This window comes from Camponotus floridanus, unplaced genomic scaffold (genome assembly GCF_003227725.1).
Source record: "Camponotus floridanus strain SB8 unplaced genomic scaffold, Cflo_v7.5 scaffold16, whole genome shotgun sequence".
Lineage (NCBI taxonomy): Eukaryota > Metazoa > Arthropoda > Insecta > Hymenoptera > Formicidae > Camponotus > Camponotus floridanus.
This window is the reverse complement of record NW_020229281.1, coordinates 3570939-3594097: the sequence shown is the minus strand read 5'-3', so window position 1 is coordinate 3594097 and position 23159 is coordinate 3570939. Positions and strand designations below refer to the sequence as shown.

At 28.4% G+C, this 23159-nt stretch overlaps 6 protein-coding genes across 7 annotated transcripts; all 6 read left to right on the top strand.

The window, feature by feature from the left end:
- Positions 1 to 923: 923 nt before the first annotated feature.
- LOC105248230 (odorant receptor 22c-like) lies at positions 924 to 3546 on the top strand. The gene is made up of 6 exons (XM_011252901.3): positions 924 to 1521; positions 1810 to 2161; positions 2239 to 2466; positions 2778 to 2891; positions 2971 to 3126; positions 3418 to 3546. The coding sequence occupies exons 1-6, from the start codon at positions 1169 to 1171 to the stop codon at positions 3466 to 3468; spliced, it is 1254 nt and encodes a 417-aa protein (XP_011251203.3). The 5' UTR covers positions 924 to 1168; the 3' UTR covers positions 3469 to 3546.
- A 975-nt stretch (positions 3547 to 4521) lies between these two features.
- Positions 4522 to 5780, top strand: LOC112637380. Its single transcript, XM_025406981.1, has 3 exons — positions 4522 to 4796; positions 5258 to 5577; positions 5776 to 5780. The coding sequence occupies exons 1-3, from the start codon at positions 4543 to 4545 to the stop codon at positions 5778 to 5780; spliced, it is 579 nt and encodes a 192-aa protein (XP_025262766.1). The 5' UTR covers positions 4522 to 4542.
- Positions 5781 to 6161: 381 nt separating this feature from the next.
- LOC105248229 (odorant receptor 4-like) lies at positions 6162 to 7782 on the top strand. The gene is made up of 5 exons (XM_025407075.1): positions 6162 to 6249; positions 6512 to 6754; positions 6883 to 6996; positions 7086 to 7241; positions 7686 to 7782. Exons 1-5 carry the CDS (start codon positions 6247 to 6249, stop codon positions 7734 to 7736), a joined length of 567 nt encoding a protein of 188 aa, XP_025262860.1. The 5' UTR covers positions 6162 to 6246; the 3' UTR covers positions 7737 to 7782.
- Positions 7783 to 9470: 1688 nt separating this feature from the next.
- On the top strand, positions 9471 to 12002 carry LOC105248228 (odorant receptor 4-like). The gene is made up of 6 exons (XM_011252898.3): positions 9471 to 9716; positions 9941 to 10286; positions 10762 to 10995; positions 11136 to 11249; positions 11337 to 11492; positions 11940 to 12002. Exons 1-6 carry the CDS (start codon positions 9643 to 9645, stop codon positions 11988 to 11990), a joined length of 975 nt encoding a protein of 324 aa, XP_011251200.3. The 5' UTR covers positions 9471 to 9642; the 3' UTR covers positions 11991 to 12002.
- Positions 12003 to 13212: 1210 nt separating this feature from the next.
- LOC105248227 (odorant receptor 4-like) lies at positions 13213 to 16588 on the top strand. Of its 2 annotated transcripts, XM_025407063.1 has the most exons (7): positions 13213 to 13230; positions 13368 to 14014; positions 14210 to 14561; positions 15349 to 15579; positions 15742 to 15855; positions 15945 to 16100; positions 16507 to 16588. In XM_025407063.1, exons 2-7 carry the CDS (start codon positions 13758 to 13760, stop codon positions 16555 to 16557), a joined length of 1161 nt encoding a protein of 386 aa, XP_025262848.1. In that variant the 5' UTR covers positions 13213 to 13230; positions 13368 to 13757; the 3' UTR covers positions 16558 to 16588. The 2 variants fall into 2 exon arrangements, with proteins under 2 accessions (XP_025262848.1, XP_019882118.2); XM_020026559.2 differs by lacking the exon at positions 13213 to 13230 and having other exon boundaries at positions 13365 to 14014.
- Positions 16589 to 19725: 3137 nt separating this feature from the next.
- LOC112637390 (odorant receptor 4-like) lies at positions 19726 to 22384 on the top strand. The gene is made up of 6 exons (XM_025407077.1): positions 19726 to 19837; positions 20031 to 20376; positions 21110 to 21340; positions 21503 to 21616; positions 21707 to 21862; positions 22309 to 22384. Exons 1-6 carry the CDS (start codon positions 19764 to 19766, stop codon positions 22357 to 22359), a joined length of 972 nt encoding a protein of 323 aa, XP_025262862.1. The 5' UTR covers positions 19726 to 19763; the 3' UTR covers positions 22360 to 22384.
- Positions 22385 to 23159: the final 775 nt, after the last annotated feature.

Here is a 23159-nt window from a genome sequence, read left to right as displayed (position 1 = left end):
GCTTGATCCTTCACGTAACCTACCAATTATGATCTTCGAAGTATTATTGGGAAGACGTATTGGGACAATGTTGTAACAATAATATGAAGCAAAAGTGCGTCAACAATAGATTTCAGAATAATATAAAATAAGATAAAATATATCAGAATAAATATATCAGAATAAATATATGAAGTTTGTTTCACATAATGCTTCTCCATTTATTTCTCACGAGTTGCAAGTAATTCAAGCTGCATTCGACTTTGCTATTATATTTTTTAATGCAAAACCGAAAAGAAAATTACATAGCAAAATTGTATTGTGAAGGTTTTTCATTGGTCAGATATTTCACGTTATTGTTAATAACATAGATATTTTTCAAGTAAGATCTAAATTGTTTTACTTGTTTTCCTAAAGATTTTTGCTTGTCTATGCTTGGCAAAAAAAAATAGTGCTGAAAACTATTTTAGCAATTTTACTCTCTTTTATTTTTCTTTAGATCTATGTTCTTAAGCTCCGGATTACTTTTTACGATCGTTACACATAGATTCGCGTCTGATTTACGTTCATGTTTCATTCGAAATATCGCAAGTAGAAGGACCCTTTTTTTCATAATTAGATCCATCTTCCTTCGTTGCTATGTAATTTTAAATTTATTTCTTCAGTTTTATCAAGTTTGAAGAATTGAAGGCGCAACGTAAAAAATAATATTTTTAAGTATCCACTCGTTTTATAGAGAAAAACCTAGTGCGATGAACTTTTTATCTTTCTTCACCAAGGGGAGTGTATTCTGTCACGTATCGCGGTACGAACACGTAATCTTAGTCACTCTCGTCAGAACAAACTCCCGCGTTTTCATATTCCACCCTTCATAACGCTCCCTCAACAACAGGGAAACTTTGCAACTGCGTGTTTATCGCGCAGGTCATGGAAGCTGTAAACTCCCGAGCTTACTGTAGGCATTGTTACATTTTTAATCTACAGTTGCATCGTCCTGAAACTTAACTTCAAGAAGGGAAGAAAAAAAAGCTCTTCCTTAGCTCCCTATTTTCCAAATTCACGCAGTTGCAACGTGTGACTGTCGCACGTGATACCATCGAGTTTGTCAAAGTTCGCGACACATACGTGGCGATAGAGAATATTTAACGAGTTATTCGATTGGTGAACATTTTTTTTGCGTGTCAGCGACATGGAACTATTTCAATTCCACCTCTCCGGATTTTCTGGCGTAAAATTACTTGACAATTCGTGCGCATATCCTCGACGCATCATTTTATTTATGGAAAACATGGAGATGAGCACGGTTAGTCGCGTGGTGAAGATCGGTCTTCGCACCTATGGTATTTGGCCGTATCTACCGTCGACAGCTTTGTGCCGATTGTTGTGCATCGTGCTTTTGAGCGCGGCTCAAATCTTTCAATATCGCTACGTGTTAATAAACTATCACACCGATAGTTTCTCTAATTTTATGGACGGAATGAGCAGCGCTATGACATACAGTCTACTGTTTATGAAACTTGCTATTTTGTGGATTAACGAGCGGTAAGATTTGTGTCGCTATTTTATCCTGTAGTAAAATTATATAATTATATAATATGAATATTGCAAGAAAATTATACAGATACACACGTGCATATCTTATCAAAATTTATATCAATTATTGAATCCATTATTTTGTGAATTTGTATATAAGATGTTATAGATGTTATTATTATCTTCCGTTACATTATTATTTCATCTCATATTCTTGTGTGTATATATTTATCTAAAAAAATAGTAGATATTAGTGTTAAATAAGCACACATCGCGAGAAATTTGATTCGATCGTAGAACATTCTCCGATATGTTGCAAATGATGGCCATGGATTGGAAGAATTGCGTTTTAACCGAGTGCAGTCTGCGCATTACATCGAACAAGGCCAGACTCTCGTATCGCTTTTCGAATTGGATCATCGGCCTTCAAATGATCGCCATAACTTTATACAGTTGTGGCGTTCTCGCCGTCAACGTTGGTGACGTTCAGAGAATGAATGTATCTGCGCGGGAGCACATCCTGAAGATGAAGCTACCATTCAAGGTAAACACATTTCCTGTTTATACGCTCGTTACGATCTTCGAGTTCTTTCATCTGATGATGTGTGGCTTGGCGATTTCTGTGATCAATTCACTCATCATCACTCTGGTGAGTTTGCAACATTATTCAGCCTCTAAAAAATGAGATCGCGGTTTATTATCGTTCACTTGTCCTGTGGATCTTAGATATTACACATCGGTGGTCAAATCGATATCCTTCGCGACTGGTTGCTGAAGGCCTTTTCCAAAAATATGATCACCGTGGACAGGATAACAATGAAAATGCTAATCACGAAACACCAGCGGATCATTATGTTTTCAGAAAATATCGAAAACCTTTACACGTACATCGCGTTGATACTGTTCGTGTCGGATACTCTCATTATATGCTGTTTAGGATTTATTATCGTCACTGTGAGTAACATTCAGCAAAAATCATTGCCACAGTGCTTATTACCGTTTCTCCGAGAGAAAGTACACTTTGTGTATGATGTTTAGAAATCACTGTTCTGTCCCGACTCAAAAATATAAAGTCTTGTGCGTTTCATATTATTTTCTCTCGCATTTTAGACACAGTAACTACTAGAAAACGCGCTCGAGAGATTCATTGACATATTAACAGAATAATATTAATTAATATAACAGAATATTAACATAACAGATAGATATTACAACACACATAGAAACATATCTAATGATTTTAAATAATCCGTTCGGTATTACAGTCGATTAATACACCTGGTGGCCTGGCGATTCTAGTAAGATCCGTATTATATTACCTCGTGATGAATCTTGAAGCGTTCATATATTGTTTCGCTGGTGAATACTTGACTGCCAAGGTTAGCCGAGAATTCATGCGGCGACATTCGTGAGAATTCCTAATCATCCTCTTGAATCTATCTTTTGTTTCTCTTCTAGAGCAAAATGATCGGAGATGCAGCCTATGATTCTCTTTGGTACGACGTTACGTCTAAACAGAGTCAAATCATACATCTCATAATTCTGAGATCACAGAAACGATTGACCATCACGATTGGAAAAATCATGGATCTCTCCTTAGAACGTTTTACCAGCGTAAGTTTTCATTTTTCTCCTCCTTTTTTTTCTCCACTTTGTAACATAAATTTTAGACACTTATATTAAATTATATTTATATTTATAAACAGTAAAAGAATTTGATTAATGTTAAAACAAGAATTTATTATTTTATCGAATAACTATGAGACATATTAGTGAGAAAAATTTAATTTTTAAACGTAAATTGTGCTATAGTTTTATAAAATTAAACTGATTTTATTAATTGGATTAATCAATTAAAATTCACATATTCATAATATATTATGTCACTAGTAATTAACATTATAGGTATTAAAGATATCAGCATCATATGTGTCTGTACTATTGGCAATATACTGAAGCCTAAATTTTATCTCGATTGATAAAATTTTGATAGTATCATTCTTTATGGTGATGTAATATTTCATGGTAACTGTTATACAATAGATAAAACAATATATAATAGAATCATGATAACAATATTCTAATTATTATTATTGTTATTTTGAATATATAATTGTGCATTTATATTTTATATAATTTATTTCACATACAATTATATCTTTTCTTTCATGCAAATATGTTATAGCAGTATATGAAGTACCAGTATGAAACACTTTCATAAACACTCTGCGTACATCGTTGCATTACACGTTTAGATTCTCACAATATTTAAATAAATGTTATATAAAAATCATAATGTTTTCGAGAAAATTAATGTATTCTCTTTCGTCTTGTGATATTCTTTTAAGTTTATATTATATCTTTATCTTTATTATTAGCTTATTTTATTATACTGTGCCTATGAAAATTGACGCAGAAATAAAACTTTTCTCAGTTTCTTCGTTTCCTCGTCTTTTCAGTTTCTAGTTTTTTTTACACGATTATTGCGCACAAACTTATATCTGACATACACCTCGCGTTTCATCCGAAATTGGACGACTGATATTTTTCATTGTAGTATTCACTATAACATACGTGAAGACTTCCTTCGACATTGAGCAAATAAAATCTCAAAGAGGGAAACTCCGTCGTTTCTTCCCTCCTTCTCGAAAAATCCCCTTATAGAACCACAAAACTTTTCTTATAGTCACTGACCATAGTTTAAGCTTGTTCGATATAAGCTTGCGTGTGATCTGTTGTTGCTTGAATTTTTAAAAGATAACGCACTGCGTGCTATGTCTTACCCGAGAAAGAGAGAAAGAGAAAGATAGAAATAGAGAGAGAAAGATCGCGAAAGCTTTTTTTTACCGACAGTTACTCGCTCCTTTTTTACATCGTTCTGAGCTTTCAGTCTGTACAAAGATTCAATATCGTATACATCATACAATCGATTGGATGTATCTTTCATAATGTAAACTTATTGTCCTATCAGAATCGGTGTATCAACGTTGAAAAAAGAATAATTAAGAAAAGTGATAATAAAACAAAAATATGAAAGACAGCTCGCTTAGTAAATCAATGATAATTTTACTTCGAATTTTTGGTATCTGGCCGGACGCGTCGCATATTCCGTTACGTAGAGTATTCTGGACAATTGCAATCATAATGGAGCAAGTTCTTGAATATAAGTGGATCGTAGTACATTTCTATACTAATGAGCCTTTCGAAGTGATGAAATTTTTAAGTGAAGCAATGACATATACGATAATGTTTCTTAAAATTATCATTTTTTGGGTTAAAAAGAGGTGAGACAATAATATATAGTGATATAATATATATAGTGATATATATTAATATATATTAATATGATATATATTAATATATATATATATATATAATATATATATATTAATATGATATATATTAATATATATAGCGATGCAATATTGACAGAAGATTATTTTATTGTTAGACTGTGAAAATTTATTATAGTAATATTATAAAACTTATCTTAGTAACATATTATCTTTTTGTAAATTTGATTTCAATGTTTGTTACTTAAAAGTTTGTAAAATTAATTGTTTAGCAATTATAAACAATATCATAAAGTTAAATGAAAAAAAATTAATAAATATAATTAATTATTAAGGAAAGATATTAAAGATATTAAGCGAATATAACGATAAATTTCTATGTCATCTTTAATTTATACAACGATTTGTTGCAATAATTTTCACGATAATGATCAATCGAAAATTATCCCTAGAACATTCGTTAGGATATTAACGATGATGTCAATTGATTGGGAAAACCGTATCATCGATGAAGTTAGTATGATCACGACGACACATAATGCTAATCTGTGTCGACGTTTCAATAATGGGACAATTATCCTTTATACGATAGCCGTATTATTTCATATTAGCAATGTATATACTAATTTTATGGATGAACAAACTTCCAATACTTCCACGCGACCATTGGTTATGAACATGGACTTACCATTTGATCTCAGTCGAACATGGGTATACGTGTCGGTCCTAATTATTCAATTTATTCATTTAATATTATGCGCCTATATAAACGGCTTATTAAATATCTTATTAATAAATTTGGTGAGTTTTATTGTTTAAAAAAAAAACAAAAAAAAAAAAATAATAATAATAATAATAATTATTATTATTATTATCAATATTATTGCTATTATTATATATTTATATATATTTATACATTTATTAATATTTATTAGCATTTTATTAACTATTATTGATATATGATATACAGGATAATTCATAAATGCACGGCAATATTTTAGAGAAAATATATACATTAAATGTATACATTAAAAAAAAAGAAAAATGTTATTTGAAAATATAAATTATATATATTATAATTTTTGAATTATAAAAGATTTAAAAAATGTTCGATTTCACTCTCTTATTGCAATTCGAATAATTTTAAACAATTTTTTTCACATCAATGAATGGTATAAGATAAATTTATAATATAGGAGACCTTCTAATTTAAATTTATTAGAGCTTTATTTTTTTTCATTTAAAATCTTATATTTTATGTATGCAATTCAAATTAATAATGTTCATGACTTGTAAGAAACCATACGAAATAAATTCGAAACAATTCGAATAACGCCTGGCATTTTCCAGCGAGTGACTCGATATTAAAGCGTGTTGTAACGTATGTTGCATAAGGCGGATTATTTGAGCATTTCCTTTAATCTCCGATAACTCAGAAGCTATGGTATGTACAATATATAATCAAAAAACATATTTTATTTGTTTTAGTGTGTACATTTATCCCATGTATTAATGTATTGCTATGCATTTTTAAATCATTCTGAATATATGTATATAAAAATAATGTTAATAATTTTGTCACCTATATGTGCTCAGAGACTTACTTTTCAAACTTCCAGAAATGTTGTATCACAAATTTAATCCGAATATTAAAATATTCTTTAGCGATTTCTAAGCATAGTGATTGAGAAATTTATATATTTTAGATACTGCATGTAGGCGGTCAAATCGATATTCTTCGTAAGTGGTTAATGGAAATGTTTCCAACGGAAAGAAGGCTGTCCGAGGAAAGCAGTCTGAGTCCTTTGATAGTAGAAAAAGTAATCAAAAAGCATAAGCGAATCATTACATTTTCAGAATACATCGAAGAAATGTACACGAATATCGCGATGGTGCTGTTCGTGTCGGATACTTTAATTATTTGCTGTTTGGGTTACATACTCGTCGCGGTAAGCAACACCTTGATCTTGCAGCGTGGAGATTTGTAGAGATAAATCTGCAACGTGAAAAATGTAAATTGCTTTTAATCATTCACTTACTTATCGCTTTTTCATTAGGCCTTTCTTTAATATTCTAGTCAATTGGAACGCCCGATGGTCTAACAATTATAATGAGAACAATTTTATTTTATGTCGTTTCAAGTATGGAAGCGTTTATTTACTGCTTTGCTGGAGAATATCTAACTAATAAGGTTCAAATTTTGGAACAAATATTATGTCAGCGATAAATAATTGGATATATTATTTGCTTTTGAAAATCATGTAATTTTTCGTTTAACAGACTAGCAGCATTGGGGATGCTGCGTATAATTCTTGCTGGTACGAAGGAAATTCCAGAGAGAGTAAATTTATTGTGTTTTTGATAATGAGATCGCAGAAGCAATTAACTATTACAATTGGAAAAATCATGGAATTGTCTATGGAGCGGTTTACCAGTGTAAGTTTACTGTACATAAATATTTATATTAAAAGTAATCTTTTATAGCGTCTCAGCTATGTTTTACATATAGCGCATACATATAGCGAAAAAAAAATTATTATTTATTTTCAACAATAAAAAAATATTTTTTATTTATTTTTTTAGAAGATATAAATATTTTTAAATAATTATAAAATATAAAAAATATTTATTACATTATTCTTCTAAAGAAAAATAAATTTTTACATATACTCGTATGTGCCAATTTTTGATATATATTTCATGTTTTCTTAAATGATATACTAATTAATAATTATCAAATAATATATTTAATATATTTAAAACATATTTACTATACATTATAAAAATCAGTCATAAGCAGACATAAATATTTAAATATTAATATTTTCTATTTCAAGATGCACGTGTACTTCATAGTGATTGTAAATAATATTATTACAGATTATGAAAGCTTCAGCTTCGTATATATCGATTTTAATCGCGACATATTGAAACGAAATTATATCTTGTAGAGAGATCAAATGTTTAATAAGTATTAAATGCTGATGAAATTTAGTTGAAAAAAAATTCGCACATAAAAAAATTAAAAATATGACAAAAAATATTTTGTGGTATTATTCATCTTTCTCTTCTTACATGCATCGTACGCATTCGCACGTGCGTGCACATTTGTGGAGTAAGAATAAACATGAGGTTATTTGGAGGCAAATCAATAGCCTGTATTCAATGTTTATTAAATGAGGTCGAACTCTCCGTCGATTTTTCTGTTTTTCCGCGAGAGTTTCATTCGAACATAATACACTTTCTGTGCTCGCATTTTGCATTTTTAAACTAATAATTCGCATAATTGACCGCTATTGCGCTGCAACGTCGAGAAAAAGAGGAAACAGAGCGTAGAAACAACAAATTTTCCTCTTTCTTTGACTCTTATCGAGATGTAATAGTGATGTATAGTTACAGTCGTATTTATATACCGATAGCAAAAGAATATTTAATGATCGATCGATCTCAATCAATTACGTGCAGTGCATTTTCGCAATAAAGTTTCCATCTTTAGTTAGAAATTGCTTTCTAATTTCGTTTCAATTGAGAAAAACACAACGTCTGTCAACAACTTCATGTTTTATAAGCCATGAGTGGAACAGTTTATTTCTTACAAAAATGATGACGAGCAACTTTTCTCATAAAGCTTGTTCTTCGGATTTTGATATTCGGTTTGATATGCATCGTTCTGCGCAGATTCTTCTGGTTCGCAACGTTAGCCATCGTACAAATCTTTCAATGTATTTACGTTGTATTGCACTGATAATCTGGCTTGATAGACAATCTAACTTCCTCTTAGTCTATAGCTTTTTACTCTCCAAAATAATTGGATCAATCAATCATATAAATCAGTTTTATTCATATTTAAAATACTCCTTTTCACGCGTTGCATTATAATATTTAAAATTATTCAGAATTTGTTTTCTTGTCAAGTTTTCTTATCAAATTTTTAAACGAGCTTTTTATGTGATATTAATCTCATTAGCCTGAATCAGCGATTTTCTTCTTTGCTTCCGTCAACTTTTATGTGGACATATCTTTTCTGCGTGGCATTTTAATTGCATTACTTCGCTATTATTTATAGAGATAAAGGAAACAAATCGAAAATAGAAAAATACAAAGAGAGAAAGAGACAGTCAAGATTTACTTTCAGATTATAAGTACTTTTTATAAGTACTTTCTTCTATTTATTTTTCAATTATAAATATATGACAATGGTAGACATTTTCTTTTTTTCTTTGAACATATGCAATTTTTACGAGGACTGAAAATGTTCTTGCAAACCGAGAATGATTTAATGTCCGGTGTAAGTTTGCGTCTGTTTACTGAATTTTTAAAGGAAATAACGCACTGCGCTATATCAGCGATTCATCCGAGGGAAAGATAGAGATAAAGAGAAAGAAGATCGGATACCCGGAAACTTTTTTTTCGATGTGACATAACGAAGACATATGCAATACGTACATTGCGATCAAAATATTTAATAAGCGGTTGCTGAAGGGAGAATTCTGTTCGTTTTTTTCTTCAAACATTTAGTCTGTACAAAGTTGCAGTATCGTGCACATCATACAATCGATTGGATGCATATCTGATAATGTTTAAAATTATTTTCTTAACAAAACCGGTGTACAAACATTAAGAAAAATTAATACAACGATAATAAAATAAAAATATGAAAGTAAAAAATGTACTTAGCCAAACAATAGAAATTTGGCTTCGAATTTTTGGTATCTGGCCAGAATCATCATGTGTTTCGTTACGCAAACTGTTTTGGATCATTGCGCTCGCAACCGAGCAAATTCTTCATTATCAATATATTATAACATATTTCCATTCTATTGAATTTTTCGAAGTGATGAGCGTGTTAGGTGAAACAATAGCTTTTTCGATATTGTTAATTAAACTTGTCATTTTTTGGTGTAAACAGCGGTGAGATATTCAATAATTTTATTAATAAAGTAAACCATTTAGCAATTATATATATATATGTGTGTGTGTGTGTGTGTGTGTAGAAATAAGAAATATAATATAAAATTAAATATAAATAATATAAATATTAATAAATAAATATATGTAAATTTCTCTTTGTCGTTGATTTATGCAATGTTTTGTGGTCATTTTCATAATTATGATAATCAAAAAATTATCCGTAGAACTTTTGGCAAAGTATTAACGATGATGGCAATCGATTGGGAAAAATGTCTCAACGCAGAATTTAGTATGTTTGTGACGACATGGAATGCTAGGTTGTCCCGATATTTTGCTAATGTGACGGTAGCCCTTCATACGATAAATATAATTATCTACAGTAGTGTTATCGTAAAACAGACAGACGACAAAGCTTCCAATACTTCCACGCGACCGCTCCTTATGAATATGGATCTACCATTCGACTTCGCTCAAACATATATATATGAACTGATTATAATTATTCAGTTTGTGTATTTACTGTTATGTGCCTGTGCAAATGGCCTTTTAAATGCCTTATTGATAAATTTAGTGAGTTTTATTGCTTAAATTATTATTATTAATTCTATAATGATAAATCAATAATGATATTTATGATGATTATTATTTCTGTTATTATTATTATATATTTATTAATATTTTAATTATATTCAACTGCTAATGTATTGGATGGTTTATGAATACACGGCAATATTTCGAAGAATAAATGTAGTATATTGAAATATTAATTTAATGTAAGTCGTACTTATCATAGTTTCTAAGTTGTGTACATATCGTACATATCGTATATATCGTAGTTTCGAGTATTTCTTCTAATTTTCCATAACACAGAAACTATGATATGTACAACCTATGTTTAAATAATATTTTTATTTATTTTATGTACATTTATCCCTTAATATTACAATAATATTATTGCCATATATTTATAAATTATCTAGTACAAATAAATCTTATAAAAATATATAATAAAATAAAAAAATTTTTTGATAATCGTATTCCTTAGACACTACATGTAGGTGGTCAAATCGATATTCTTTGCGGATGGCTGACGGAAGTTTTTCCAATGAAAGAGAGATGCGAGAATCCGAATCTTTTTATGATAAAAAAAATAATTAAAAAACACCAACAAATCATTACCTTTTCACGGCACATTGAAGATCTGTTTTCGAATATTGCGATAGCGCTATTCGTATCAGATACTTTAATTATCGGCTGTTTGGGTTTTGTAATAGTCACGGTAAGCAGCGCTTTCATTTTGCAATACAACAATTTTGCGATAAAAAAAGAGTACAAAGACTTTTAAAAATAAATCCGTAAATGTTACGATCATTGATTATTCCCTTTATTGTTTTCTCATTATCATCTTTAATATTCCAGTCAATTGAAACACCTGATGCTGTAAAAATTATAATGAAAACACTATTATTTTATCTCGTTGTAAATATAGATGCCTTTGCATTCTGTTTTGCTGGAGAATATTTAAGTACTAAGGTTAATCTTTAGAACGATTATTATAGTAATAGATGAATAGATTTATTATTTACTCTTGAAAATAATTAAAATTTTTTCGTTCAACAGAGCAACAGTATCGGAGATGCTGCGTATAATTCGTTCTGGTATGAATCAAATTCCAAAAATAACCGAATTATATCATTTTTAATAATGAGATCACAAACGCAATTAACCATTACAATTGGAAAAGTTACGAATTTGTCTTTAGAACGGTTTAGCAGTGTAAGTATATATATAAGTACGTATTTACCTTTATTTTTTACAGATCTTTTATGACTTTTGCAGATTGCTATATTCTTTCATATAGCGATAAAATAATTTTATTATTTTTTAGAGCATACATAAATATTATATTATATAAATATTATATTTTCTATACGATTAATTAATTTTTATAATGTATATACTCAAAAATATACGTGTCCGTGTTATTTGATTTTTATATATTTTTTTTTAATAAACAAATATTATTCACTATATAAAATATACTTACATTATACATTATAAACAATTATTTTGTATTACTAATTGTATTACTTATTACATTATACTACGTTATAAAAAGATCAGTCATAGAAAGATATAATAAGTATTAAATTTAGATATTAATATTTCCTATTTTGAGATACACACATATCTTCATAATTACTACAAATTTTATTTTTATAGATTATAAAGGCTTCAGCCTCATACATTTCGGTTCTACTTGCGATGAATTAAAGTGAAACTAAATCTTACACATTAAATATTTTTTAATAAGAGTTTAAAATTGATTATTAAAATGATAATATGATTTAATTAAAAAAAGTTTGCACATTAAAACATTAAAGACATGACAAAATCTGTTTTACAATATTATTGACCATTCTTCTCTTACATATTTGCACGCATACACATATTTTCGTTGCGAATAAGAAAATAAATTCGAAATTGTCCAAAAGTAAATGTCTAAATGAGGTTCGTCGAATTGTCCGTCGAATCTCTTTTTATTTTTTCGCCAGAGTTTTATTCGAATCTTATACATTCCCCACACGCATATGCATTTGCATTTTTAAATTAACAATTTACTATTATTGTATTGCAGCATCGCAAAAGGGAGAAAATAAAGCGAGGAAATAATTTTGTAAATTTTCTTCTTTTTCATCGAAAAAAATAATTATTACATATTTGTATGTTGCAATCGTATTTTATCGCTCGGTATAACAAAATAATATTTAATGATCAATCGATTCCAATAAATACGCCTTTGTAATGACGTTCCGATGTTTAATTGCCTCGCAATACGTTTCGAAAGTAAATATGTTCACCGATACTTGATGTTTTACAAGATGATAGTAAAAGGGCTTGTTTCTTACGAAAACAATTATAAACATGATGTGCTTCTTCCTAAAACTCGTTTTTCGGATCTTTGATATCTATCCCAATTCCTCTGTGCAAACTCTTCTGATTCGGAAAGTTAATCATTGTACAGATCAGTCAATATGTTATGTTGTATTGCACTTTTGCACCAATAATCTGAAGAATTGATGGATAACCTAAATATTCCCCTTCGAGTCTACAATATAGTTTATTACTCTTCAAAATAATTTGTCTTCTGAATCAATGTATAAATTTCTCTCTCTCTCAGTTTTATTATTATATTTAAAATAATCTCTCTCTCTTGCGTTTTATTACAATTATAACATTTAAATTGTTATATTTAAAATTATTCACAATTTATTTTGTTGTCAAGATATTTGTTAAATTTTGGAACGGACTTTTTATACGAGATTAGCCTTATAAGATCGATTCAGTAATCTTGATCCGATATTCTTCTCTATTTTCAACTTCGCGAACTTTTATGTGAACATTATATCTTTCCTATACATATAGCGTTTTAACTATATTACTTCATTATTATTTACAGAAAAAGAGAAAACGGTAAATAAAAAGATAAAAAAGACGGAAAGATACAAAAAAGGTTAAGATTTGTTCTCAGATAATAAGTGCCTTTTTATTCTTCTACTTTTCTTTCAAGCATAAATATTTAACAATGATAGACATTGTCTGTTTTCTTTGAACACATGCAATTCTTAAAGACTGAAAATTTTCTTACAGTTATCGATTTAAGATGTAAGTCCGGTATAAGTTTGCGTGTGTTGTTTTTGAATTATTAAAGAAAATAACGCACTGCTCTACATCATCGATTCATATTCGGGGAGAAATAAGAGAAGGAAGATCAGTCACCCGGAAATGTTTTTTATCGATATGTCACAACAAAACAGATGCAATCTGTATGCTTGGCGATCAAAATATTTAATAAGCAGTTGCTAGAGGGAGGGTTCTGCTCGTCTTTCTGTTCAAGCTTTTAATCTGTGTAAAATTGCAGTATCATCCACATCATGTGATCGATAGGACGTGTCTCTGATAATGTTTAAAATTATTGTCTTAACAAAAGCAGTGTATCAACGTTAAGAAAAATTAATAAAGTAATAATAAAATAAAAGTATGAAAGTGGAAAATGTACTTAGTCGGACGATAGAAATTTGGCTTCGAATTTTCGGCATCTGGCCGGACTCATCATGTATTTCGCTACGCAGATTATTCTGGATTATTGCGCTCGCAATCGAACAAATTTTTCATTATCAATATATTATAATACATTTCTATTCTATCGAGTTTTTTGAAGTGATGGGCATATTAGGTGAAACAATGACATTCTCGATAATCATAATTAAAATTGTTACTTTCTGGTGTAAGCAACGGTAAGACATGCAATAATTTTATCAGTAAAGGAAACCGCTTGCCAATTATAAATATAAAATATAAAATTAAATAATATACGTATTTAATAATTAAATAAATGCATATAATTTTTTACTCTTTTACTGTTAATTTATACAAGGCTTTGTTGCTATCATTTTCGTGATATGACTCGAATAGTCAAAAATTGTCCGTAGAACATTTTGCAACATGTTAATGATGATGGCAATCGATTCAGAAAAGTGTTCCAGCAGGGAATTCAGTATGTCCGTAATGACACGAAACGCCAAACTGTCCCGACGTTTCGCTAACCTGACATTGGGCCTTTATTCTATGGCTGTAATTTTACACAGTAGCCATATTATCGTGAAACACACAGGTGATGACAAAATTTCCAATACTTCCACGCGAGCGCTCGTTATGGACATGAACCTACCATTTGATCTCAATCAAACATACGTATATGTGCTGATCATAATTATTCAATTTGCTCACGTACTGTTATGCTCTTGTGCAAACGGCCTTTTAAACGCCTTACTGATAAATTTGGTGAGTTTCATTATCTAACAAGTTTTTGTTATTATTATTATTAATATTATTGTTATGATATGTTTAGTAATATTTTATTAATTTAGTAATATTTAATTAGTTTAGTAATATTTAATTAATTTATTATTAAATCAAAACAGGATGGTTTTTAAATGCAATACTTCGAGTACATTTAATACACTAAAATATTATATGAATATAAGTTGTATAGAACAATAGTATGTAATAGTTTCCGAGTTAGGGAAAATTAAAGAGAATGCTCGGCTTTATTCCTTGCTGTTTACAATATAGATATTTTTAAACTTCTTTTTATATCGATGGATAAGATGAGTAAACTCATAGCGTGGTCAGCACAATTTCCTGATTTAAATTTATTAAACTTTTAATTTTAGAGTCATATAACATATATTATGTACACACTATAAGCTAATAAAGTATACGATTTCCAAGAAAAAATATGAACTCAACTCGAAACAATTCGAACAACAATTTAGTATTTTCTAGCGAGTCAAGGATTTAATATTGAAGTATGTTCTTGCGTATGTAGTCTATAATAGATACTTCAATTATTCATTTGATTTTCTAAATTTCAGAGATTACGTTGTGTACAATTTATGTTTAGATAATAATTTTACATTATTTTAATGTGCATATTTGATTCTCTGATATTACAAAAATTGATATGCTATTATAAATCTGTACATATGTGTGCAAATAAATCTTTAAAAAAAATATATAATAAAATAAAATAATTCTAGAATAATCTTTTAATAATCGTATATCTTAGACACTGCACATAGGTGGTCAAATCGATATTCTTTGTGAATGGTTGATGGACATTTTTCCAATAAAAGAGAAGCACAAGCCAAATGTCATTATAATAAAAAAAATAATTAAGAAACATCAGCAAATCATCAAATTTTCAGAGTATATCGAAGATATGTATTCGAATATTGCGTTGGCGCTATTTGTATCAGATACTTTAATTATCTGCTGTTTAGGTTTTGTAATTGTTACGGTAAGCAGCTTTCATTTTGTAGCGTGACATTGTTGCAATAAAGAAAAACATTTTAGATTTGTAACAATAAATCTGCAAAAAAGTGACGAACATTAATTGCTTTTAATTATTCAGCCTTTTACTGTTTTCTCATTGGCATTAGGTTTTTTCTTAATATTCTAGTCAGTTGGAACACCCGATGCTGTGAAAATTATAATGAGAACACTCTTATTTTACTTCGTTATGAATATGGAAGCATTTGCGTTCTGTTTTGCTGGAGAATATTTAAGTACTAAGGTTAAACTTTAGAATGAATATGATGGCTGGAATAGTTGAGTGGATTTATTATTTATATCTAAAAATTATTAAGATTTTTCATTCGACAGAGCAACAGTATTGGGGATGCTGCGTATAATTCATTCTGGTACGAATCGAATTCCAAAAATAATCAAATTACATTATTTTTGATAATGAGATCACAGAAGCAATTAACCATTACAATTGGAAAAGTTACGAATTTGTCTTTGGAACAGTTTACCAGTGTAAGTATATGTACATATTTATCTTTACCTTTACAGATTTTTCATGACCTTTTATAGACTGCTGTATTGTCTCATACAATGACAAAAGGCAATTAATATTTATAATAAATGTATAATTATTTTTTAGAACATAAATATCTTCTACTTTATATTAATTAATTAATGTTTACGTTTACATAGATATGTATATGTATTTTTATTACTTGTTGTCTTATATTTTCTTTAAATGACCAAACATTAGTCGCCATTATTATTTGCTCATTTAAAGAAAATATAAGACAACAAGTATTACTTATTATATTATACGTTATAAAAAGGTATAAGCATTAAATTTGGACATTAATATTTTATATTTCAAGATACACGCGTACTCTTCATAATTATATTACAAATTTTCTTATTATAGATTATAAAGGCTTCAGCCTCGTATATTTCGGTTCTACTTGCGATGAATTAAAGCGAGATTATACATCAAATATTTTTAAACATAAAATGTCGATTATTATTTAGTCAAAAGAAATTTGCACATTAAAATATTAAAGACATGACGAAACCTGTTTTGTAATATTATTGATCATTCTTTTCTCATGTGCATTTTCTCCCGCGCATTTGCACACACGCACACGTTTTCGTCGTAAATAAGAAAATAAATTCGATATTGGCTGAAAGTAAATGAATTCATGATGTTAAATATCTATTAAATGAGGTCCTTTGATTCTTTTCTTATTTTTCCACAGGAGTTTTAATCAAACATTATATATATATATATATATATATATATATATATATATATATATATACACTTCCTGCACACGTGTTTTGCAATTTTAAATCAATAATTATTTCAGTGGAATATTGCAAAAAAAAGAAAATAAAACGAGGAAATAATTTTGTAAATTTTTTTTTCGGTCAAGAAAGTAATTGTAGATATTTGTATGTACAACTATTTTACCGCTTGGTAACAAAGTAATATTTAATGATCAATCTCGATAAATTCAATGCGCCTTTATAATGATGTTCCGATCTTTAGCTTTATCCTGCACTTTTCGAAAAACAACGAATAGTTACAACGTCCGCCTTCTGCCGACACTCAATGTTTTACAAGGCAACAGTAAAACGGTTTGTTTCTTACAAAAACGACAACTACGCATGATGTACTTCTTTCTAAAGCTTGTTTTTCTTTGGTATCTGGTCTGGTCATATATCGTACTTCGCAAATTTGTACGCAAATTCTTCTGGTTCAAAAAATTAATTGTTATACAGTTCTATTATGTTGTATTGTACTAATAATCTAAAAGACTTGATAGACAATTTGAATTTCTTTCAAAGTCTACAGTTTATTACTCTTCAAAATAACTATTTTTTTAATCAATCAATGGGGTATAAGTCTCTCTTTCTCTCTTAGTTTTATTATATTTGAAATACTCTTGAAATACTTTGAAATACTATATTTGAAATACTCTTTTACAATTAGTTTTATTTATATTTGAAATACTCTTTTTTACGCGTTATATTATAATTATATTAAATTGTTATGTTTAAAATTATTCAAAATTTGATTTTTTTGTCGAGATTTCTTGTCAAATATTTAAACGGATCTTTTATGCGAGATTAGCTTTATTAATCCGATTCAGCAACTTTGTTCTGATATTTTTTTGCTTACGTTCCCTCAGAGAGATAAAGAAAGCTGTATTAAAAATCTCGAATTAAGATTTAATCATAAGATTTAATGGTATATAAATCAAGAAAAATTTGTGTTCTCTGTACATTAAAGTTTCAAAATCAATTTTCGATGAAATTGACACACTACCATTCGTGTCTGGTTTTTATATGATGAGAAATTCAAATTTGTTATTATGTTGTTAATTATAAAAAAAATGCAATTAAATATTAAGAAAGTGATGAAAAAATTTTTTTATACATGCCATTTTCATCGCGTTATTTCTCATATTTTTATCCCAATCATGTTTATTCTATCCTATTCTTTATTCTTCTTTAATTGTATATGTTATTTATCGTCAATCTCATATCGCACGGTTATTGACCACGTTTTTATTAATATATTCTACTTCATTTTATTTATTATTTCTTCTTATCTCTATCATCCATTCATCTTTAATCGATGTTTGCTTTATTTTCTATTCTTCTCCTTATCTTCCAATATCATTTTCCATACTCTCACGTTTCCTTCTCATATAGTTATGGCATATCTTTATTTTTTCCCTTATACCGATCCGCACACCACCCTACTCAATTTATCCTTGACCGCACGTTAGTCAGATATCCCCCTATTTTCTTAATAGTCCATACTTCTCTGGTGTGCATCTCGACTCTCTCATCTATTCCTATAGTTTTATACTCCTATAATTTCCTAATCGTTTTTCTTCTGGTGCCTTAACTATATCTTAATTCGTACTTTTTTTTTATTCTCCCCCTTCTCTCTCTCTTTCTCTCTTTCTTTCTTTTTATCTCCTTTATTACACATTATTTTTCCTGATAGAAATTCTTTTTTTTTAAATAACGGTTTCTATAATTAAAATCTATATAAACAATATTTAACTATAAAGATTTGCATATAAATTAAGATTTAAAAACTATTTCAATATTACTTTCTATTTTTTTCTATTATATGTGTATCAAGACAAGAATAAATTTGGAAAGAAAATCAGTAACATAAAGTACGTAAAGTTGTGTTAAGTAATATCGAATGAAGAAATTTATCCGTTTTCTTTCTTACTTTTACCTTATCTTTTACCTTATTTTCCTCTGCTTTAAATTCCGTCGACTTTTATGTGGATATTATATCTTTTCTACACGTATAGATTTTTATATTTTAACTGCATTACTTCGTTTCTATTTACAGAATTAAAGGAAACAATGAAGAGAAAGATAAAAAAGACAGAGAGGGGGGGAGAGAGAGAGAGAGAGAGAGAGAGAGAGAACTAAAATTCACTCTCAAATTATAAATATCTTTTTATTCTTCTATTTTTCTTTCAATCATAAATATATGACAATGATAGACATTGTCTGTTTTATTTGAACATATGCAATTTTTATAAAGACTGAAAATCTTCTTACAGTCACCAAGCATGATTTAATGTTCAGAATAAGTTTGCGTGTGTTGCTTGAATTTTTAAAGGAAATAACGTACTGCGCTACACCATCGATTCATCCAAGGGAGAGATAGAGATAGAAATAGAGAAAAGGAAGATCAGCTACCCGGAAACTTTTTTTTTATCGATGTGTCTCAACAAAGATATATGCAATCCGTAAGCTTTGCGATCAAAATATTTAATAAGTAGTTGTTCGAGGGAGGATTTCTGTTAGTCTTTTTGTTCAAGCTTTTAGTCTGTACAAAGTTGCAGTATCGTGCACATCATACGATCGATTGGATGCGTTTCTGAAAATGTTTAAAAGTATTGTCTTAATAAAAATGGTGTACTAATATTAAGAAAAACTAAGTGATAATAAAATAAAAGTATGAAAGTGGAAAATATACTTAGTCAAACGATAGAAATTTGGCTTCGAATTTTTGGCATCTGGCCGGACTCATCGTGCATTTCGCTACGTAGATTGTTTTGGATCATTGCGCTTGCACTCGAACAAATTTTTCAATATCAATATATTATAATCAATTTTTATTCTATTGAATTTTTCGAAGTGATGGGCATGTTAGGTGAAGCAATGACATTCTCGATATTGATAATTAAGTTAGTTATTTTTTGGTGTAAACAACGGTAAGATATGCAATAATTTTGTCAGTAAAGTAAACCATATGGCAATTATAAAATAAATATAAACAATATAATATAAAATTAAATAAATATAAATAATATAAATATTTAATAAATAATAAATAAATATATGTAAATTTTTCTACCATTGTTGCTACCATTTTAGTGATTATGACTATCCGAAAATTATCCGTAGGACATTTAGCAAGATATTGACGATGATGGCGATTGATTGGAAAAAGTCTCTCAACACGGAATTCAGTATGTTTGTGACATCGAACGCCAAATTGTCCCGACGTTTCGCTAACGTGACAGTGGCTCTTTATTCGATGGCTGTAATATTTCACAGTAGTAATATTGTGAAACACACAGATGAGAATAAAGTTTTCAATACTTCTATGCGACCTCTCGTTATGAACATGAATCTACCATTTGATCTCAACCAAACATATGTATACGTGTTAATCATAATTATTCAGTTTGTTCACTTATTGTTATGCTCTTGTGCAACTGGCCTTTTAAATGCTTTATTAATAAATTTGGTAAGTTTTATTATCTAATTATTATTACTCTTGTTATTATGTTTATTAATATTTTATTAATTGCATTCAATTCATAATATATATGATAATTTTTAAATGCAATAATATTCCGAGTGATAAATTTAGTATACTAAAATATTATGTAAACATAATTTGTACACATATCATAGTTTCTAAGTTATAAAAGGGAAAGATTAAAGGGAATGCTCGATTTTATTTCCTGTTTTTGACATTTTTAAATAATTTCTTTTTATATTGATGAATAAGATGAGTAGACTCATAGCAAGAGTAGACTCAACACAATTTCCTGATTTAAGTTTATTAAATTTTTATTTTTCGAGTCATTTAAAATCTGTTATATACTATAAACTAATAAAATTGATAATTTGCAAGAAAATATATGAAATAAATTCGAAACAATTTGAACAACGTTTCATATTTTCCAGTGAATGAAGGATACAATATTAAATTATGCTGTAGCACGTGTAATCATATAATACAGAGATAGTCCAAGTATTTTACTCAATTTTCCACATTTCAGAAATTACGATATGTACAGTCAAAAACATTTTTATTTATTTTAATGTGCATATTTGATTTTTTGACATTACAAAAATTGATATGCATTTATAAATCACTCTGTATATATGCAAATAAATATTTTAAAAAAATGTAGAATAAAATAAAATAATTCTAAAATAATCTTTTGATAATCTTATATCGTATACCTTAGATACTACACATAGGTGGTCAAGTAGATATTCTTTGCGAATGGTTGATTGACATTTTTCCAATAAAAAAGAAGCACAGTCCGAATCTCTTTGTGATAAAAAAAATAATTAAGAAACATCAACAAATCATTAAATTTTCAGAACATATCGAAGATTTGTATTCGAATATCGCGTTGGCGTTATTCATATCGGATACTTTAATTATCTGTTGTTTGGGTTTTGTAATGGTTACGGTAAGCAGCGCTTTCATTTTGCAGCGCAACAATTATGCAGTAAAAAAGAACTTTGAACTTGTAACAATAAATCTGTATGAAAATGACGAGTATTAATTGCTTTTAATTATTCATTCTTTTATCGTTTTCTCGTTGCCATTAGGTCTTTTCTTAATATTCCAGTCAGTTGGAACGCCTGATGCTATAAAAATTATAATGAGAACACTCTTATTTTACTTCGTTATGAATATGGAAGCGTTTGCGTTTTGTTTTGCTGGAGAATATTTAAGTACTAAGGTTAAACTTTAGAATAAATATTATAGCTGCAATAATATTAAATGGATGTATTATTATCTCTAAAAATTATTAAGATTTTCCATTCAACAGAGCAACAGTATTGGAAATGCTGCGTATAATTCATTCTGGTACGAATCAAATTCCAAAAATAATCAAATTACATTGTTTTTGATAATGAGATCACAAAAGCAATTAGTCATTACAATTGGAAAAGTTATGAATTTGTCTTTGGAACGGTTTAGCAGTGTAAGTATGTATATGTACATATTTATGTTTACTTTTTACAGATTTCTCACGACTTTTTACAGACTGTTACATTCTCTCATACAACTGCAAAAATCAATTAATATATATTTAATAAGTGTAATTATTTTTTAGATCATATAAATATTATCTTCTATGTCACATGGTTAATTAATTTTTATAATAATTTATACTCATATATGCGTGTGTGCGTCTGTGTGATATATAATACTTGATTTTTTATATTTTAGATTTTTTTTAAATAACTATTAGTCACGAGATAATTATATTTGTTATATATTATATGTTATAAAGAAATATTATTTATACATTATTTATTAAAAAGTTCAGTCATAAAAAGATATAAACATTAAATTTGGATATTAATATTTTCTATTTCGAGATAAACGCATATCTTTATAATTATTACATAAATTTTTTTATTATAGATTATAAAGGCTTCAGCCTCGTACATTTCAGTACTACTTGCGATGAATTAAAGTGAAACAAAATCTCATATCACATATTTTCTAATAAGCGTTAAAAGTTTATTATTATTTAGTCAAAAGAAATTTGCACATTAAAACATTAAAGATAAAAATTTTGCGATATTATTAACCATTCTTTTCTCACGCGCATTGCGCGTTTTTGCACGCATGTATACGTTTTCATCACGAATAAAAAAATTAATTTAAGACTGTCTGAAAATAAATGAACTCGTGATACTAAATGTCTATTAAATGAGGCCGAATTGTATGCTGATTCTACTCTTCTTTTCCACAGAAGTTTTATTTGAATTTTATTTTAAAATTCGTATAAGTGTTAAAAACGACTAATGTGACTAGAAATATTATATATTTTTGATTATCTAATTAATCTATGAATTGATCATTTTATTTGCGAAAATCAGCAAACCAATTGTAAACTAATTATATTAAAATTACTTAACATATTTTATCTTTTCTTTCGTAATTATCGTTGATTTATATGGATATTTAGGAACTTGTTCTACATACTTTCATATGTAAATTCCTATATATATATATATGTCGTAGTATCGTAACAACTGTTTATACATATTTCTTTATGAATACAGTTCTGTTTAACCCCTATATTAAAACAACTTTTCTGAGCGGACGCACTTAAACTTACGTCAGATGTACATCACTCCACGAATCATTTCATATTTAAAATAGACGATTCGCAGTTGTATTTCCAGTGATTAAAAGAAAGAAAAAAATGATTATCTATCTTCCATTTTCGTGCAAAAACCATGATGTATTTGCGATGTGCACGCAAT

What these genes read in the sequence shown, in the direction of transcription:
- LOC105248229 (XM_025407075.1), top strand. An exon ending in TGGGTTACATACTCGTCGCG is followed by an intron (nt 6,755 to 6,882) that starts GTAAGCAACACC and finishes TTAATATTCTAG; the next exon opens with TCAATTGGAACGCCCGATGG. An exon ending in CTATGGAGCGGTTTACCAGT is followed by an intron (nt 7,242 to 7,685) that starts GTAAGTTTACTG and finishes ATATTATTACAG; the next exon opens with ATTATGAAAGCTTCAGCTTC.
- LOC112637390 (XM_025407077.1), top strand. Translation starts at nt 19,764, where the DNA reads ATGGGCATGTTAGGTGAAGCAATGACATTCTCGATATTGATAATTAAG. An exon ending in ATGCTTTATTAATAAATTTG is followed by an intron (nt 20,377 to 21,109) that starts GTAAGTTTTATT and finishes CGTATACCTTAG; the next exon opens with ATACTACACATAGGTGGTCA. An exon ending in CTTTGGAACGGTTTAGCAGT is followed by an intron (nt 21,863 to 22,308) that starts GTAAGTATGTAT and finishes TTTTTATTATAG; the next exon opens with ATTATAAAGGCTTCAGCCTC.
- LOC112637380 (XM_025406981.1), top strand. Translation starts at nt 4,543, where the DNA reads ATGAAAGACAGCTCGCTTAGTAAATCAATGATAATTTTACTTCGAATT. An exon ending in ATTTTTTGGGTTAAAAAGAG is followed by an intron (nt 4,797 to 5,257) that starts GTGAGACAATAA and finishes AATTATCCCTAG; the next exon opens with AACATTCGTTAGGATATTAA.
- LOC105248230 (XM_011252901.3), top strand. Translation starts at nt 1,169, where the DNA reads ATGGAACTATTTCAATTCCACCTCTCCGGATTTTCTGGCGTAAAATTA. An exon ending in ATTTTGTGGATTAACGAGCG is followed by an intron (nt 1,522 to 1,809) that starts GTAAGATTTGTG and finishes ATTCGATCGTAG; the next exon opens with AACATTCTCCGATATGTTGC. An exon ending in GTGAATACTTGACTGCCAAG is followed by an intron (nt 2,892 to 2,970) that starts GTTAGCCGAGAA and finishes TTTCTCTTCTAG; the next exon opens with AGCAAAATGATCGGAGATGC.
- LOC105248228 (XM_011252898.3), top strand. Translation starts at nt 9,643, where the DNA reads ATGAGCGTGTTAGGTGAAACAATAGCTTTTTCGATATTGTTAATTAAA. An exon ending in TGGGTTTTGTAATAGTCACG is followed by an intron (nt 10,996 to 11,135) that starts GTAAGCAGCGCT and finishes TTAATATTCCAG; the next exon opens with TCAATTGAAACACCTGATGC. An exon ending in CTTTAGAACGGTTTAGCAGT is followed by an intron (nt 11,493 to 11,939) that starts GTAAGTATATAT and finishes TTATTTTTATAG; the next exon opens with ATTATAAAGGCTTCAGCCTC.
- LOC105248227 (XM_025407063.1), top strand. Translation starts at nt 13,758, where the DNA reads ATGAAAGTGGAAAATGTACTTAGTCGGACGATAGAAATTTGGCTTCGA. An exon ending in ACTTTCTGGTGTAAGCAACG is followed by an intron (nt 14,015 to 14,209) that starts GTAAGACATGCA and finishes AATTGTCCGTAG; the next exon opens with AACATTTTGCAACATGTTAA. An exon ending in ACGCCTTACTGATAAATTTG is followed by an intron (nt 14,562 to 15,348) that starts GTGAGTTTCATT and finishes CGTATATCTTAG; the next exon opens with ACACTGCACATAGGTGGTCA.